This window comes from Leuciscus leuciscus, assembly GCF_965113295.1.
Source record: "Leuciscus leuciscus genome assembly, chromosome: 15".
NCBI classification, from domain to species: Eukaryota; Metazoa; Chordata; class Actinopteri; order Cypriniformes; family Leuciscidae; genus Leuciscus; species Leuciscus leuciscus.
This window is the reverse complement of record NC_138739.1, coordinates 4,707,927-4,725,154: the sequence shown is the minus strand read 5'-3', so window position 1 is coordinate 4,725,154 and position 17,228 is coordinate 4,707,927. Positions and strand designations below refer to the sequence as shown.

At 40.2% G+C, this 17,228-nt stretch overlaps 1 protein-coding gene across 22 annotated transcripts in view; it reads left to right on the top strand.

Moving 5' to 3' along the window:
* The window catches only part of ptprsa (protein tyrosine phosphatase receptor type Sa), a 204,860-nt gene that overhangs the window by 108,923 nt on the left and 78,709 nt on the right, over window positions 1-17,228 (top strand). For 14 of the 22 annotated variants that reach the window (XM_082138944.1, XM_082138947.1, XM_082138938.1 and 11 more), the window contains 2 exons: window positions 8,078-8,266; window positions 14,212-14,229. In XM_082138944.1, coding sequence (XP_081995070.1) covers window positions 8,078-8,266; window positions 14,212-14,229 — 207 coding nt within the window. The remainder of the gene's footprint in view (window positions 1-8,077; window positions 8,267-14,211; window positions 14,230-17,228) is intronic. The other 8 variants (XM_082138939.1, XM_082138943.1, XM_082138942.1 and 5 more) reach the window with 1 other exon arrangement.

Here is a 17,228-nt window from a genome sequence, read left to right as displayed (position 1 = left end):
AGGAGATCACATAGATCAGCACGTGAACCTTCTCCGGCCGATGTTTGTCTCAGTTACAGATCTCCGTGGCCTGGGATGAACTAAACTGTTAATATTTAAAGAGTCTGAGAGAGCGTCTCTGCCATTCACTGTCTTCCACGGCTTCGGCACTAGACCATGCAAAACCGAACAACTGTTCCCTCGAGCAAACGAGTCTTCATTTCAGACTTCAGGCCGACACCAGCAGGTTTACTCGCCGCTTGAGAACGCGAACGCAGTCAGACAGACAGACAGACAGATGAATCACTTCTTCATATGTTCTCCAGTTCATAGACACGCTGGAGTTCCGCTTCCTCCGACGCCGGCGCCCTCCCAAGCTGCGCTTGCAATTAAGTGCAATAATAAAAATGGCTCCATTATGGCGTTTTTCCATTTGCCCTCCCCAAGAAAGCGTCCTGTTGGGCCACTCAGTCTGCGGACGCAGATAATGCTGTAATTATAGATGCTCGGCTGAAAGCACACAGGATCAGATGCTCACGCAGCTTTCACAGCGTCACCTTTTATTGTTTTGTTTCATATTTACAGTCATACAGCGAGGGGTTTTCCAGCTTTTTTTGCGGTAGTACATTTTAATTTAAATTTTTTATTTTTGGAGGGGTACCATTTTTATTATAAAGAGCAAATTCATCCAGCAGGGTTTTAGCTGTTCTTAAAATAATGTAATCTCGTTTATTTGTTTGGAAGAAAAACACACTAATGCATTTAAGGTTCGCAGTTTCTTTAATTTATGCAAAGATGTCCTGTAACGCGAGCGAGAGCAAAACATGAGTCCACAATAAGTGACTTTATGTGATATTTGGGCTTTTGTTCAAGATTTGATATGATATTTAAGCTCTTATTTAGTATTATGCATGACATTGGGCTTATAATTAGTATTGTATATGATATTTTGGCTTATAATTAGTATTTTATATGATATTTAGGATTATGTTTAATATATTATATGATATTTAGGCTTTTATTTAATATTTTATATGATAGTTAGGCTTATATTTAATATTTTATATGATAGTTAGGCATATATTTAACATTTTATGATATTTCGGCCTATATTCAGATTTTATATGATATTTAGGATCATGTTTAATATGATATATGCAATTGAAGCTTATATTTAGTTTTTTGGCTTATATTTAGTATTTTATATGATATTTAGGCTTATGTATTATATTATATGATAGTTAGGCTCATATTTAGTATTTTATATGATATTTAGGCTTATATTTATTATATAGGCTTATATTTAGTATTTTATATAATGTTTAGGCTTATATTTAATATTTTATATGATATTTAAGCGTATAGTCGTACTTTATTTGATATTTAGGCTTATATTTAATATTTTAATATATTTAAGCTTATATTTAGTATTTATATGATATTTAAGATTATATTACTATTTAGCATGAAATTATGAGCATATAATTAGTATTTTACACGATATTTAGACTTATATTTCGTATTTAATATTACTTTTAGGTCTATACATTTAGTAATACATTTAGTGTTGCCTTTGGCTTGCTCAGTTGGGGATATTTTGGGGATATTTAATAAAATTTTATCAATCAATAAATTCCACTTGAAACAAACCTTGTTGTATTATTTTAATTTAATACTGTGAAGCTGCTTTGATACAATCTGTATTGTGAAAAGCGCTATACAAATATACTTGACTTGACTTGACTTGACTTAATATACAGGCCTTATTTTAGTAATATACATAATATTTTATTTTATATGGTATAAATCAGGCTTATGTTCAGTACTTTTTGTATGATATATGAGTTCATATTTAGCATTATACATGCTATTTGGCTTTTATTTAGTATTATGCATGATATCATATGAGCATTATGTATGATATTTTAGCATTAAACATGATAATTTGCCTTATATGAGGTATTATAAAAGGTAAAATGACTTTATTGGCGCTGTGACCTCGATCCAGTGCCAACGACACCCGACTGCTACTGATCTGCTATTATCACTGTAAAGCTGCTTTGAATCAATCTGTATTGGTAAAAGCGCTGTATAAGTGAAGGTGACTTGACTTCTGGCCACTCGACCTTCACGGGCGCTCCTGGTCCCGGGGCTTCGGCTCTGTAAACACAGCTGTGAGATCTCCGACGGGGAGCCGTTTAGCGGGCTGATTGTCACTGTCGCTCTGTCACAATGCGGCGTCGCTAGCAATTTTGGGCTCTACGAAAGAATATGAGGTTAGGCCCCTTATTTCACCCATTTATTCCATTAATAAAGTCCATCTCTGGGGGCCCCAAAAGTGCGCGGGCCCTTAGAATCGTCGCTGGACACGCTCCCCGCTCCACCTCCTCAGGTGCCGAGAAGTCAGCGTGGCAGAAACAGCTGGGCTCGGGCATCAGACAGACGTTTGCCACACAATCATCGCCACACGCCACCGCCTAATTATACCGCGGCCGACAGAGCCTGTGCGATCGCAGCCTTATCAAAGCCCGACGGGGAGCGCCTGCGGGGAACGGGCATCTGTACACGTCTGCAGCGCCGCTGTAATACACAACTGAACACACACACAGTGTTTCTGAGTGTTTGCACACTGCAGTGAGTGATCGTTGGCAGTCCTTAACACTGAAAACCCACGGCCTAGCTGTTTACTTGGATCTGTTCAGCATTAAATCATCTAATCATGATTTAATATTAGTAAAAGTAATACATAATTTTTAATCTTTATAATTTTGTATTATTCATGATCTTTTTTATTATATTTGGGCTTAGATATTTTATATTTTATATATTATGATATTTAGTATTATGCATGAAATTTGAGCTTATAATTAGCATTTTATGTGATATTTAGGCTTATAATTTGTATCATACATGACATTTAACCTTTATACATATAGTTTTAATCTTTATATTTAGTACTAATTATATTATTTTCTTATACATCAAATATAAGCTTAAATATCAGATAAATTACAAAATATAAGCCCAAATTATGCATGAAATTTGAGCTTATAATTAGTATTTTATAATAATATTTAGGCTTATATTTAGAATTTTATATTATGGTTAAGCTTATATTTAGTATTTCATATGATATTTAAGCTTATATTTAGTATTTTATATTATGTTTAGGCTTATATTTAGTATTTTTTATGATATTTAAGTTTATATTTAAAATTATGCATGGAATTTGGACTTTTTATATATATATTACCTTATTTTAGTACTATACATTATATTTGAGCTTACATTTAGCATTAAACATTATTTTTGGGCTTGCATTTAGTATTATGCATAATATTCCACCTTATTTTTTTAGTATTCGCTTTATATTTGACATTATAAAAGGTAAAATGGCTTCAGGGTGTTTGTATGATGCCTTTAGTGAAACATAAATCAACAGCTGTCTCTGCGAGTCTGTAGGGTCTTATTAAAACAGAGGCGATAAATGTGACCGGGGTTTGTGAATTACCATAATTTGTGCAAAATCCCGAGTTTCACCAATCCTGACGGAAATCTAAAGTCCAAATTTCGAGCAGTCAACCCCACGTTTTAGGCTCAGTTTGAAATGCTAATGTCAGATGGCTCCGTTTCAGAGAGCTGGAACAGTTTGTCTATTGTAGAAATTAAATTTTAAGCATTTTCAAGAACCTTCTTGAAATTGGGATTGTCAGAGACAGTGTCTTTGATCCTGTAGGCAAACTATTTGGCAAATACCAATAGACAGAGGTCGGGCTATGATAGTGTATCTGGATCCCTTCATGCACTTCCTGTTATGCTAATTGAGCTGTTTTTGGAGCACAGGAAATTAAATTGACCACCTCTCAAATCCGAACAGCTGGGGCTACAGATTAGTTAAATGTCGCCTTAGTTCTGCATGTGAAAAAAACACATCTTCCACCTCCCATCATATGGTTTATATCCCAGTTTTCTCTCTTTTGCTCTTCCGCCCACTCCTTCCCAGAGTTCTCTGTCATATTAATGTGCTTCTAAAGCCATCTCTGGCTGTGGCGAGAGCTAATCAGTTAACCTTATTAAGGAACTGATGAAATTAAATCATTTCGGTAAGTGAAAATAATAAAATAGCCAGTGCAGGGGAGGACACGTCTACGGAATTCGATGCCGCCCCGGAGACTGTTATCAGCAGGAAAGTGTTTGCTGGAGAGCAGTTTTTAAAAATGCACGCTACTCAAAGAATGCTTTGTGTAATTATAAAATGTGTCTCTGGTTGATAAAGCTGTTAACAAGAATGCCACGGTGCCGGCAGAAGGCGGCAGTTGTGTATATATTACCTATTTATTTTGATGTACAAGCTGCAATAGCCATTTTACTTTTAATCTGTGATGTGAAATATTACACCTGCACGGATAATGAGCTTCAGAGATCATCATAAATCAACAAGAACTCATTTACTTATAAACACCCAGCGGCAAAAACTGGGTACCATACATGATATTTAGTATTATTCATTGTATTTGCTGTTATATTTCGTGTTATGCATATTAAATGGTCTATTATTTGCCACTATGGATGTATTTTAACTCTTTCCCCCGCCATTGACGGAATTTTCTGTCATTTATGAAACGACACTTCTCCACCAATGACGTAATTTTGCTGCTTTCCGTGTTTTCACTGTTGTACGGTAGGGGGCGCTATTACACAACTTCTGAAAGATTACTGAATCTCCGGATCAAAATACAGGAGAAGAAGAAGCAGAAATATGCAAATTAAACATACCCACATTCAACTGTTGATAAAAAAATGCATGAAGCTAGAATAAAACGGTGATGGTCGCTGGCAACTTTTTAAAAAATGCTGGCGGGCAAAGATTTAAAAGGAAAAATCAGTTGTGTACAGATTTCATATTTGATGTACAAGCCGCATTAGCCATTTTACTTTTAATCTGTGATGTGAAATATTACAGCTGCACGGATAATGAGCTTCAGAGATCATCATAAATCAATCAAAACTCATTTGCTTATTACCATGGATGCACGTCTGCAAATCCACTTGCACTAAACTGACCGCTCAGGTTAAGAGGCTTTGCACCTGTCACTTGCATAATGCCATTAAATCACAAGCTACAATTAAATGCAATTACAGATAATAACCGCGAGCGTAAAAGCCCGTGTCAAAGCTAACGGATTGGAGGTTTAGGGGTGAGGGGCAGGGGGTTCAGGACGACTTCAGTGCCCTGCTGAATCGGTGAATGCGCAGCTGTTGGCTAAAGTGGCCGGTGCACTCAGCCCGCTACGCTGAACATCATAACAGCATCATTATCATCGCGGCTTAACAGCCTCTTAGCCAGGCCAGAGGCGGCCTTCCGAGCCGCCCAGAGACAGACCCAGAACCGGCGTAGGCCTGTAATTGCAATCCGGTATGTATTTTAAGGAATTATGATGTTGAATTAGCCCTCCGCAAAGTGCAGAACAAAGCATCGGCCAGCATCTAGCTCCAGAAATGCGTGGTGACGGAGAGCGGGGAAAGCTGTGTTTTGTCTAATGGACAACTATTTGAAAGCCTTCCAATTAAAACTGGCGTTGAGGGTTATGGGGCGACACGAGGCTCTAGTGCACATGCCCAGAGCTTAATTGTAAATCAACTGCTTGTGACAATATCAAAAAGCTGTTGTGGAGACAATAGCTACCTAATTGTGTGATCGGATTGGTGGGGAATATTGGAGTTATAACTCCAAAGCTTATTTTAAGCATGAATACAAGCCAGGCAGGACAGGACTAAGGGCTCTTGGCGCGGATATGCATGCCTACTGCCTGATTTCCTTCGTTTTTTACCAGAGCAACTGACCCTGAACCAATTTGAGTGTTTGAAGAGTACATCTGCAAGGCAAATTCTATTTCTAGCCATTCTCCATTACTATTACCCGTAGAGGACATCTCTACATTGGAAGTGCTCGTGGTGAGGCTCTCTTAACGGATGATTCCAGTTCAGTTGTTGCATCCCGGTGACAATATAGACACTCTTTCCATTTGCTTTTGTATGCCCGCAGTCATTATGGTAGTATATGCAGCACCATGACACTGGTATTATTGCCAGTCCTGTCTCGACCTCTTTCACAAATAGAATTTGCATTGCTTTGACATTTCTATCAGTGACTCTGTTTGCTGCTCCCACTCGCCCACCACCAGTCAAGACTTCTCAGCACTTGCTGCCTTTAATTAAGCTCAAATCAAATTACTCATCTTGTGTTCAAGGCTTAATTTGTGTGGTTTTCAGAAATCCTATTCTGGTTTCACAGCATGGATAATCCGGCCATGGATCACATGTACAATAAACACAGAATGTCGCTTTCCAAAATATTACAGAATAGCTGCTTTTGAAAGGACAATACCCCCCCCCCCCACCCCCCCCCACCCCACCCCCAGCAGGAACTTTTAAACCCCCTGTCTCCACTGGTTAATAATCAATAGGCAGCCATAATGCTTCCCCAGCCAACACTGAATAATAGAACATGGAAATAAAAGGTCATTGCACAAAACATTGGTTCCAGTCCCTTTTCTTTGGTGTAAAAACAACAGTTTCTGGTACTAGATGCATTGCTTTGGTTCCCTGTAATGTCATGAGCCTTGGCACACCTTTGTGATTCTCAAAGGGCTCAAAGGATGTGACCTTCACACCTAGAGCCTGAGCTGTGCCCATTGGCGAAGTCTACAGTGTCCACGGTTCTCTGCCAGCATGTGAGTCACGCCAGGTCAAAGAAGTGAGAGGTTTTCCCTTTTACATTATCAGTCATTGTCTTTACAACAGACGCCATGAAGAGCGTGAAAGCTTGTGTTGGCCTACAACAGCAGGTATCAGCCATGCTGGATTCTGTTGAAGAGCGAGAGGGGTGAATTGTCAAACTCTATTGTGTGTTTGTATGTCACCTGTCTCTTCAAATTGACTTCAACTATTGAGGAACCTGGGGTGAAATGTCACCAGTGCTTGCCCCGGTTAAACGGCCCTGTCGCTAGTGTAGACTCAGATCTGTAGGGCCCGAATGGTATGTATGATGGTGTGCTCTTTGCTATGCTAATGTTTGATTGCCCCTCAGCAAGTCCCCTTGAGGGTCCCTGTAGAAAAACAGGTCCACTCGCTCATTGCAAGCCAAGTTGGTTCTTCCAGATATTCGTTTAGTAGGAACTTTTGAGTAGGTTATTAGGGGCTTTCACACCGGAGGAACCTTTTTATAAAACTAATAATGGAAGTACCTATTTTTTGCCGTGTTCGCACCGCAGGAACTGGGAACGATTTTAGTCCTAGGACCGCCTTTTGGGGGAACTACATTAGCTCCTACTTCCGAGTAGGGTCTATCCCAGCACAGTAGGATCTACCAGTGACGTAAAAGTACACTGATTGGCCAAATGCGTTCGAAACACCAGCACCCGCAATTTTTTTTTAAATCTATGGAAACACACAGATTATAGCCTATATATTTACTCCACAAGCTAACTCTACGAACATGGAAAACAGTGATAAATGGACCTCTAAACTTTTACGCGAAGGGGAAAATCCAAATCGACTTTGAGGGGACAAAGCCAAACATGATTATGTATTTCTGCTCAGCTAGCAACATTGGGCATCAACCACATGGCAAACGCTAATATAATCACATATTAGACAGGGCTGTTAAACAGATCGTAAACTAATGAAGATGGAGAACGGGAGCACTGTGTGCTCTGGCGTTCTCAGCGGCGTCAATGTCCGCCGCACCTTCAAAATAAAAGCGCAAAACAAGCATGGCTTACGTCACTTCAGAGTTCCTACTGGCTGTGCGAATGCAACCAGGAAAATGGGCCTAGGGGAACATTTAGTTCTCTGGGAACCACCCTGGTGGCTAGTACCTAGAACTGAGTTCCTAGAACTACCCACTGCAAAAGCCCCAATTGACATCTTGAATGTACACTATTTGTTTCCAAACCTCTCGCATTCTCCAGTACAGAGCTCATTCCATGTCAAGGTGGTTCTTCCAGAAACTTGCTTAGTAGCAACTTTCCAGTTGGTAATTGCTATATAATTGTCTACTGCTTGTCTTTAAACTTCTCTGTGTTCTCCCCAACAGAAGACCTACTTCCTGGGGGGTTCCCCAACATTGACATGGGCCCACAGCTGAAGGTAGTGGAACGCACACGAACGGCTACCATGCTTTGCGCCGCCAGTGGTAACCCCGACCCGGAAATCACCTGGTTCAAAGACTTCCTTCCCATCGACCCTAGCACAAGTAACGGCAGAATCAAACAGCTCAGATCAGGTAAGACCAATCACGGTGCTTTACTGCTAATATACTTATTTTCCTCTCACTGCTTCCGTTTTAGGATTCTGTATTAGCCCTTTTTCTGATTGTAGGTACCCTGCGCTCTTCCAAAACAACCACCCAGAGCGTTAATGCAACACACTAAAGTTGCTAGGGAAGCTGAAATGGAAAGATAATGACTTTTAATGAACAGTGTCAGAGGAGCTTAGTCCAGATTTTGTGGCAAGCGTATGATTAATGTCTGGTTTAGGCTAATGAAACTTTATTGAAAGACCCAGTAAAACAGAGTCTAATTATATATCTCATTAAGTCTAGCGCTCCAGTCGCCCCAAGGCCACCGTTGTGGGTCAGTGATTTGTCAGCAACAGAGAAAAGAAAATCTATTGGGTTGCATTTGATTCAGAGCTGTTGATGCAAATTGGTATGGGCAGTAGATATTCAGCTACCAACCCTTGACCTGAACTCGCCTACCCAGAGTTCCCCTTTTCAGGATCCGTCATGGCATTTTCAAAATAAACTTTCAGATTCAAGCAAAATGGTTTGGCGGTGAACGGCTACATCTGCTCTCACTTATGTTAGACTTGAGTGCTTTGTTTTGCTCCGTGTTAATGGAAGACCCAGACTCGCTGAGGGGGTATCACAGGCCTCCGTAACACCGTTGGCTGTGGTACAGGAACACAAATGCCTTTGACTTCTCCGGTTGAGGACAAGGAGGACTAAATAGTCAACCCTTTTAGCTTCCATTAGCGAAGTCACTAGCCTCAAGGTTAGCACTCGTAGCTCATTTTGCAAGCTAATTTCTCTCCCCTGCCAACAGACATACAAGATTAACCAGACAAATCTGAAAATGTTTGTTAGCATACAGCCGAAACAGTTAGCAGCTAAGTTTAGCATGGCTGTGCGATCTGTCCTCCCTCTGTGTGTTTTGTCTGTCTTTTCGTCACTGTGTGTGTGGGTCATACATGTTGTTGTGCTTCACTCTCTGTTCTCTTGTCTCTGTTTCAATTGAAGCAGGTTTCTGGCGGCATTCACATGCAGAACACTGACTAGCCCTTAATAATTAACATACCATTGGAGTACTACTAATTAGACAAACTAAATTCAGTATGCTCAGCATACAGCATTTACAAATTAGCTATAATCATGGTCTTAATTCAATTTGTGTGTTAGTGAGTTATCTAAATGCTTTTAGTAGTATTTATTTGGTACGTCTAATTGGTAATTAAAATGCCAAATTTTTCTAAATCTTTACAGATGTTAATGAATTTCTTAAGGCAATAATTATTTTTATCAAGAGCAATTTGTCTGACTGTGTTTTCACACACTATATATAAAACAGAAACCTAACGTTATCTCTAACTATACATTTAACATAGTAGTTTCTGTAAACATAGAAACCTGGAAATGTTCTCGACAGGTTTTGTGAGATTCCCCCATAAGCTAGGCTCTATTATCATCAAATGAGGTCATAAAACGTGTCTAAAATCTGTTTAACGTGCATCTAACCATCTGACGTGTCATCCTACAAAGAGATCTTCCCCACTAAACTCTGTTGATTTCAAGATGTGTGAAGCTGCTGTGAATCCGACCCTAAAATGTGCTGTTTTATTGTTCCTTTCTGTTTCTTTTTCTGTTTATTATCATTTCCAGAAGCCTTTGGTAAGTGTCTCAGTGAGTGCGCAAGCTTCCTAGTGTCCCTGAAGCAGATGGCATTTTAACTTCGCTTTAAAATGCATGTCCTACCCTCTGCTTTCCCTTTCACGTCTGTCTGTACCCTCCTTATTTCTTTTCCTTCTCCTCGCCCACTAACATGAAACATTTCCCAGTTTCTCTCAAGACTCAACCCAGCTTTTGGGGATGACACACTGCAGAAAGTCTTTGTGTGTGCGAGTTTGCGTGTGTGGATTTACTAGTTAAACCATCTAGTGTTCTTCATTCACATCCAGCTCTCAAGAAAATTCCTTCTCTGGCTTTGCTTCAACTCTCACCGGCCACAAATATTCTGATGGTTATAAAACAGAAGAATAACAGATTAGAATTTCAGAAGCTCCGGCCAAGCAGTTGCGGTTCTGTTGTTGACCGCCGGACACACCCTCGGTCCGTGTGCCACCGAGCGCTTGCTCAACTCCATCACAATAACATATTTATCATCTGAGCAGAACCAGCCTAGATGGCTGAAAACTGCTGGGGCCTTGGAGCCTTCCGGCCCAGCCTGGATCTCTACAGTAGCCAAAAGCAACATCACCTGAGGTCCTGTACCCAAGGGATGGATTAAATTTGCAGGTCCTCCATAGTTCATGTGCTTGAAAGGTAAAGACAACATGAAATTGCATTCAAACCCCATTTTACTTCTGGAAGTCGAGGTGTTTCTTGGATGTAAAGTAGAACATTTATCAGTAATTGATTGGATTGTGAAAAAGATGGCTTAATTTTTGCATATACATATGAGACCAGAAATTAATGTATTTGGCTATTAATTAACATTATCCCAACATGCCTCACAACCTTAATGACCTTAGACGCTCAGCTGAAGAAATCTAGCCTAAGTAAGTCTTAGCTGATCTCCCAGCTTGGTCAAACTGGTCTGCCAGCTGGTTTTAGTGGGGTTTGGGTAGTTTTCATCTAGGAGACCACCTTATCCTAGTTCAAGTGGTTGTGTTTGATTTCATGCTGACTTGACTGTTCATCACATGTTTTGTTTTGTCTTTGAAAGCTCTTTCAGCAGAGCCCTGAGAGCGAGTGAAGGTGTCTTATGTAGGGATGTTTACTTTAGAGCGATCCTGCTACCCGATCCTCCGACCTGGAGGGATTTATGCTGATGAGAAAAAGGCCTGTAGCTATCGACGCCAGCCAAGACTCCTGCTTTCCTGTTTTTATCTCAATTCCGAAGTGAAACTGATCTCTTTAGTTTCCATACCGGGGCCGAAGTCATTTTTCTTGAGAGGAAAACAAGATTTGGCGTGCTGTTGAATAACCCGTGTCCTTTCTTTAGTTGGCAGCAGCCGTCACAGTTGCGGCCGCTGTCTGATATATGGATCTCGTCCTGGTGTAGGTACAGCTGCTCCTCCTGAAATCTCCACAGGCGATACCTTGGGAGGAACGCGGGACAGATAAATGGACAGCTTCCTGCTGCGGTTTGCACTTCCTGTGCACGCTGGCTGGCGGTCTGATTGGAACAGGCCCCGAGGTGCTTGTCTAATTGATGGCTTTTAAGCTTTGCTACAGTGGTTAAGAGCAGGACTCTCACTGTGACTTGATGGACCCAAATGAACTTCTGTAGCGTTGCTATATGTTTTTTTGAAAATTGAAGACAATGATGTTTCATTGTTAGTTCTTTAGGGGAGAGTAGCAGGTCTAGGTCTTTAAATAGAAGAAACATCAAGCTCTTTAGGTAGTTTGAAGGCTTTCATGGCTTGCGTCTGTTTATATTTAAAAGTGTATTCACTTATACAGACCAATCACTGTGGGTGTAATGGGTGAAGCTCGACCTAGTCCAGCTCCACTTCTGTGGACCTAATGGGTGGAGCTTAACCTAATTAGGGTTAGGATGTGAATGGACCTTCAAGCTCCACCCATTATGTACACGGAGGTGGAGCTGGATGTTAAACCCCAGCCATTACTTACAAAGAGGCGGAGCTGGATGTTAAACCCCACCCATTACATACAGAGAGGCCAAGCCCCACCCATTACTTACAGAGAGGCGGGGCTGGATGTCAAGCTCCTCCCATTGTGTACAGAGAGGCAGGGCTGGATGTCAAGCTCCACCCACGGAGCAGCTTCTCGATCTGCGAGTCACCGGCCGTCTGATACGATGTAGGCGGTGAGTTTCTCTGTAGGTAGAGACGACATCTGCGCTTCGGCGGAGACATTTTTAAGGTCACTCGGGCCTAAACGCATGGCAGTGAGCCGGACTCAGTTTCAGCCGTGCAGATGGATTAAGACCGCGGCCAGATTGTCTGCCGCCCCCTATAAAACCCACTTTTTTTTCTTGCCAGAGTAGATTGAGAATGTCTGGAAGCTTCTTTGAGCAAACGAAAGCACTTTTTAGCATTTTGTCCAGTCATTCTGTGTGGAATTTGTGTGTTTGAAAACCTCTAACCTTTAACCTAACCTCACCTAACCAGTTCTTTCCAAACCTTAACCATAACTTTGATTCTAGTAGGAACAAAAACAAGCTAATTCTGCTGCCTCAACGTCCCTGATACTAACTAAACACTGACGATCCCTAATCCCCGTGCCCTTCTGATTCCTCCTCAACTCCTTAAATATACATAAACAACTTTTAAATTATGAATATTTTGCCTGCTTTTCAAAAAGACGCCCTCCGTGAGCCTCAAAGCTCACATGCGTTCGGCTGTAGGTTGAATTATTTAGTGCACTTCTCGCAGCGCTGTGCATTTGTATTGTATATTGCCGTTAGGAGGCTCATAAATATAAATACTAGATGAAACCCCCTTTATTTACATTCTTTTTATTATATTTTGTTCGTCAAGGCACAGCGTTATTTCCAGGCCTGATGTTGGTGTTTTTTAAACAGGAATACTGAATAAAATGGTGCGTTTTAGCACTGCCGGAGACGATATAAGACGTTAATATCAGTCTGATCGAGAAGCAGGCAAAATATCCTTCACATTACACAGATGACCTTCATGCTGCTGGACAAAAGAGCTCGCTGTGTTTCTATAGCGCTGGGGTCAGAGAGGGACAGGATTTCAACGAGCTGTTTATAGTGGAGAAATAAACCTAAAACAGGCCATTGCCAGGTGTTAAAGATAGGAAGACGAGGGGAAAAGACAGCTTTGCTTGTGAATGTTAGATATGACGTCACGTAGATGTTGGTAAGATAATGCTAACCATAACTGCTTACAGCTTCTTCATCTTACATGTCTGGCTGCAACTGTGGAGAGTTTTGATTTGTTTTAGCAGTGCACCCTAGCAGAATAAAAAAAAAAAAACATAATTAATGATAATGAATTTAGATACATATTTTTTAGTATTTAATTATGAAAAAAATATTTTTTTTATTATTATTATAGATTTTTGTTATTTTCAGTGGACCCCAGCAAAATAAAACAAAAAATAAATCATATTTAATAATGTATTATATGAACTAATAATTATTTTTATTAGACTGATTTTTTTCAGTGCTGTATAGCCTAGAAAAATGAAACTCAATAATAATAATGAACAATAATAAGATCAATAAAATAAATCATTACATTTAATAATGTATTATGAAATAAAATATATTTAAATTACTTTTATAATTTATTTATATTATAAATTAATTAATTCAAATTATTTAATGAATAATTTATTCAGTAAAATAGCCATAATTATTAATATAATAATAATAATAGTAAATTAAAATTAATTAAATTATAAATTAAATTGAATAAATACAAATAAACATTGTTTAATTTATGCTTTTATAAACTATTTTTATGTGTGGTTTCTCTATACATAATAAAGCTAAAATTTGTGTAATTATTGAAAAAAACTGCTAAAATGTTCAAAAGATCATGAATTGATCAAACACATTTTTCTTTAGCGTCTTTAACCTTTACAAACATATCCGATTGTTTATGCATCTATAAAGTAGAGGAGGGAAAGAAAGATGAATGTAAAGCTCCACGTCCAGCACTGGCAGGTCTTTAACCTTTACTAAAGCTGTGATGATGATCTCAAACTAAACTAACCAGTACATTAAGAGAGTCATAACCTGAACGTACATAGAGTGCTGCAGGTATGACATCACTTTGTAAGCCAAAACACGGAAACAAGTTAGCATTTTAGCACTACCATTGCCCCAGAGTCAATGTTGTGTGGAGGGAACCAGTGCGATGCTAACAGCCGATTAGCCTACAAAGTGACGTCATACCTGCACCTCTCTATTAACCGTGAACTAAACTGATGTCTGTTTCGTTTGTGTCTTTTTCCAGAGGGTACTCCCATCCGAGGTAAGACGCTAATATAAAAACCCAACTAACCTTAACTTAACTACCTCAACTAACTAATGACTCCAGACGACCGTCTGGAAACGGAGAGCGGCTGTCCTCTTCTTTCTCCAGCTTTCATTGTGTGTCTTTGTGTGCGTGTTTGTATCTGTGTCCTGTCTCATGTGTGTTTAATGTCAGTGTTGGGAGTCAGACAGGTGTCGGGGGTTGATGTTTACCTACGTCTGTGACATTTGTGCTGTTTGGCGGGGCGCTTTCAGGCCGCGCTTTCAGGCCACACTTATCACGCTAATGAGGACACTGGGTAAACGGTGTCGCAGCTTTCCTTTCAGTCCTGATCTCATCTCCGGCCGAATCACCGGTGCTAACGTTTCACAAATTTACCTAGACCTTTTCCAGCTAAAATGTCTCTGTTTCCACAGAGTTTGGAGATGATATCAGGGCTGATGTTCAGAGGGGTCGCTCCAGATATAGATCGATATTCATTTCATTATATATATATGAAAACTGTGTGCAGTTTCTGATGTTAACGAAGTGCCTTCTATTTCACAGCGCACAGGTAGGTGAGCGAATTTGTTTTGATTTTACATTGGTTTCCTGGGTGAACGAAGCTACGATTCAAATGGTAATCATCACAGTAACAATTTGGGGTGTAATTTTGTACATTCTTCTTGTTCAAATGCTCAATTTTGTATGTTTACAGGTGCCTAAATTGTTTGTCTACCTTTCTTGAATTTGTCTACATTTGTTTAGTGCTGGGTTTCATCAACTTCCTTGCGATATGCGTCACGATTCAAAATGCGTTGCAATATCATAATTGGATCGCAAGCGAAACTGCATATATCTAGTTCAGTCATGACACTCGAAAAATGAAAAATGAGATCGCTTGCTCAACATTTAAATAGTCTGATTCAGTGTTTGATGTAGACTAGTCTTGCAGCGCTATCACATTTCCTCTGAACCCCTCCACCTCCCCAGCTCCACCTGCTAGATTTATATATGATATAATTTAATAATAAATGCGATGGATGGATGGATGGATGGATGGATGGATGGATAGATAGATAGATACTTTTAATAGTACATTATATTGGCAACAGCTAGTAAAGTATACAGCATAAAAGCTCTTTCTTCGATTACACACACCAACATGCATATTGATAGTGCAAAAACACTGCACATTAATCATGTTGCTGCTCGCTAAACTGAACGTGACTTATAAAGCAGCATTTGCATAATGAGATTAGTGATCCCAGACAGAGCTTTTGCCCAGGGCAGCTTCTACAAACTCAGGCCCAGTCTGGGCTAAATGTGCAGCACAGTCACGCGTCGGTTTTAGGCATCTTAACAAAGCTCAATTACTGCATTGGTTAGCTTAGTGACTTGTTTCCGTGTTTGCATAAACATGATCTTAAGTCGTGCCAGTTCGGTCTATGTGAGTTAGTTGGTGCAGATGACCTGTCGCCTCTAAATGACAGTCCGAGTGGCCCGCGGTGGACCCGTCGGATGTGTGCACGCATCATTGCCGTCTTTATGAGAGCACTACAAGCCAACAGATGGAAGTTGACAACAATTGCATTACGTCTCGGCCCCATGATGATGCTCCAAATTGAATGACCTTGGTGTGTGTCCATACGCGTACATGCTGGCACAGTCATTGCTGGCTATCTTTTTAAAGCAAAAGTCCCATTTTTCATTCCATTTTTAGCATGTGATTAGCTGTCAGATTTACAAGAAATGTGCATAAAAATATCGGAGAGGAACGTTGGCTGTGTTCAGAATGAAATACTGACTTACTGCCACACATTATATATTGTATGGTGCCTACTTTTGTTTAAACAGTGGATTGTAAAGTAAAATGCAGTAGTATGTTCATGTTGGCACTTCAGATAAACCTTGAGGATCTTTTTTTGACTTGATTTCCAATAAAAAAGCTAAATAAATGTATTTAAAGCAACACTGCAAGTTGCTATTAAGTGTATTAAACTATTAAATATGCACGTTATTAAAACAAGCCTCAATATCTAATGCAGAGTTGCTTCTGGAGTAAGTTTGTCTTGTTTTTAGGGATTTTGAGATATTTTAACAAATAATACCCATTACGAATAGGATCTCTGTTATTTGGACATTTAAAGATTGTCTTTACTTTTGGTGGACCAATCAAAAAATGAGTAAAAAAAATAGATAAGTGCTGAATTATTATTACTTCCAGGTCATTAGTCACACTGCAAAATGGAAGGTCAACTAAAAGCGCATTGCATTTTGGGATGCAGTATATCATCACTTTGGATAAAAGCATCTGCCAAATGCATAAATGTAAATGGGATGCATGATGCACATTTAAGCAAACGTAGCAGGTCATCCTGTTGTTCTGAGCAAGTGTGATACTCTCTCTCCAAATCAGTCCCGCTCATGCAGGCAAAAATAACAAGAACGCGGTCGATCCCACAAACAAATCAATCATGCGCCAGCATTGCCCACTAATTGAATTACTCAAATGGGACTGTAGGTGCTGGGAATTGTGTGTGTGTGTGTGTGTTGAAGATGGTCAGGTTTCGTTTGGATGAGAGCTGAGGTTAATCAAGCCTGGCGAGAGCCGTCACGTGCACACCCGCTGTAATAGACAGCTGCATGGTAGCGCCGGTCACGGTTCAGCGCTCTCCTCGACTCCACACCTGGCTGCCACGCTCTACGCCCCAGCAGAGCTGCCTCCTGACACGGCCTCCACTTTACAGACAGCCCAGCCTGTTTTCCCCCATGATCCGGAATCGGATGGATGACGGGAGATGACAAGACTTTGTCTCCCAAGGCCGTCGCTAAAGCCCCAACCGGTTGCAGGTCAACAGCTACCGCGTGTCGGCCAGTCACAAGCTCACGCCAACTCCGGCAGATCGGGAGAAAAACACTTAACGGCCAGTTTAAAGGACACTGTTCGTACTGACACCGATGCAGTGGAGAATTCCCAAAAAAGAGCTTTCCACAATCCGTGACTAGTTGGATTT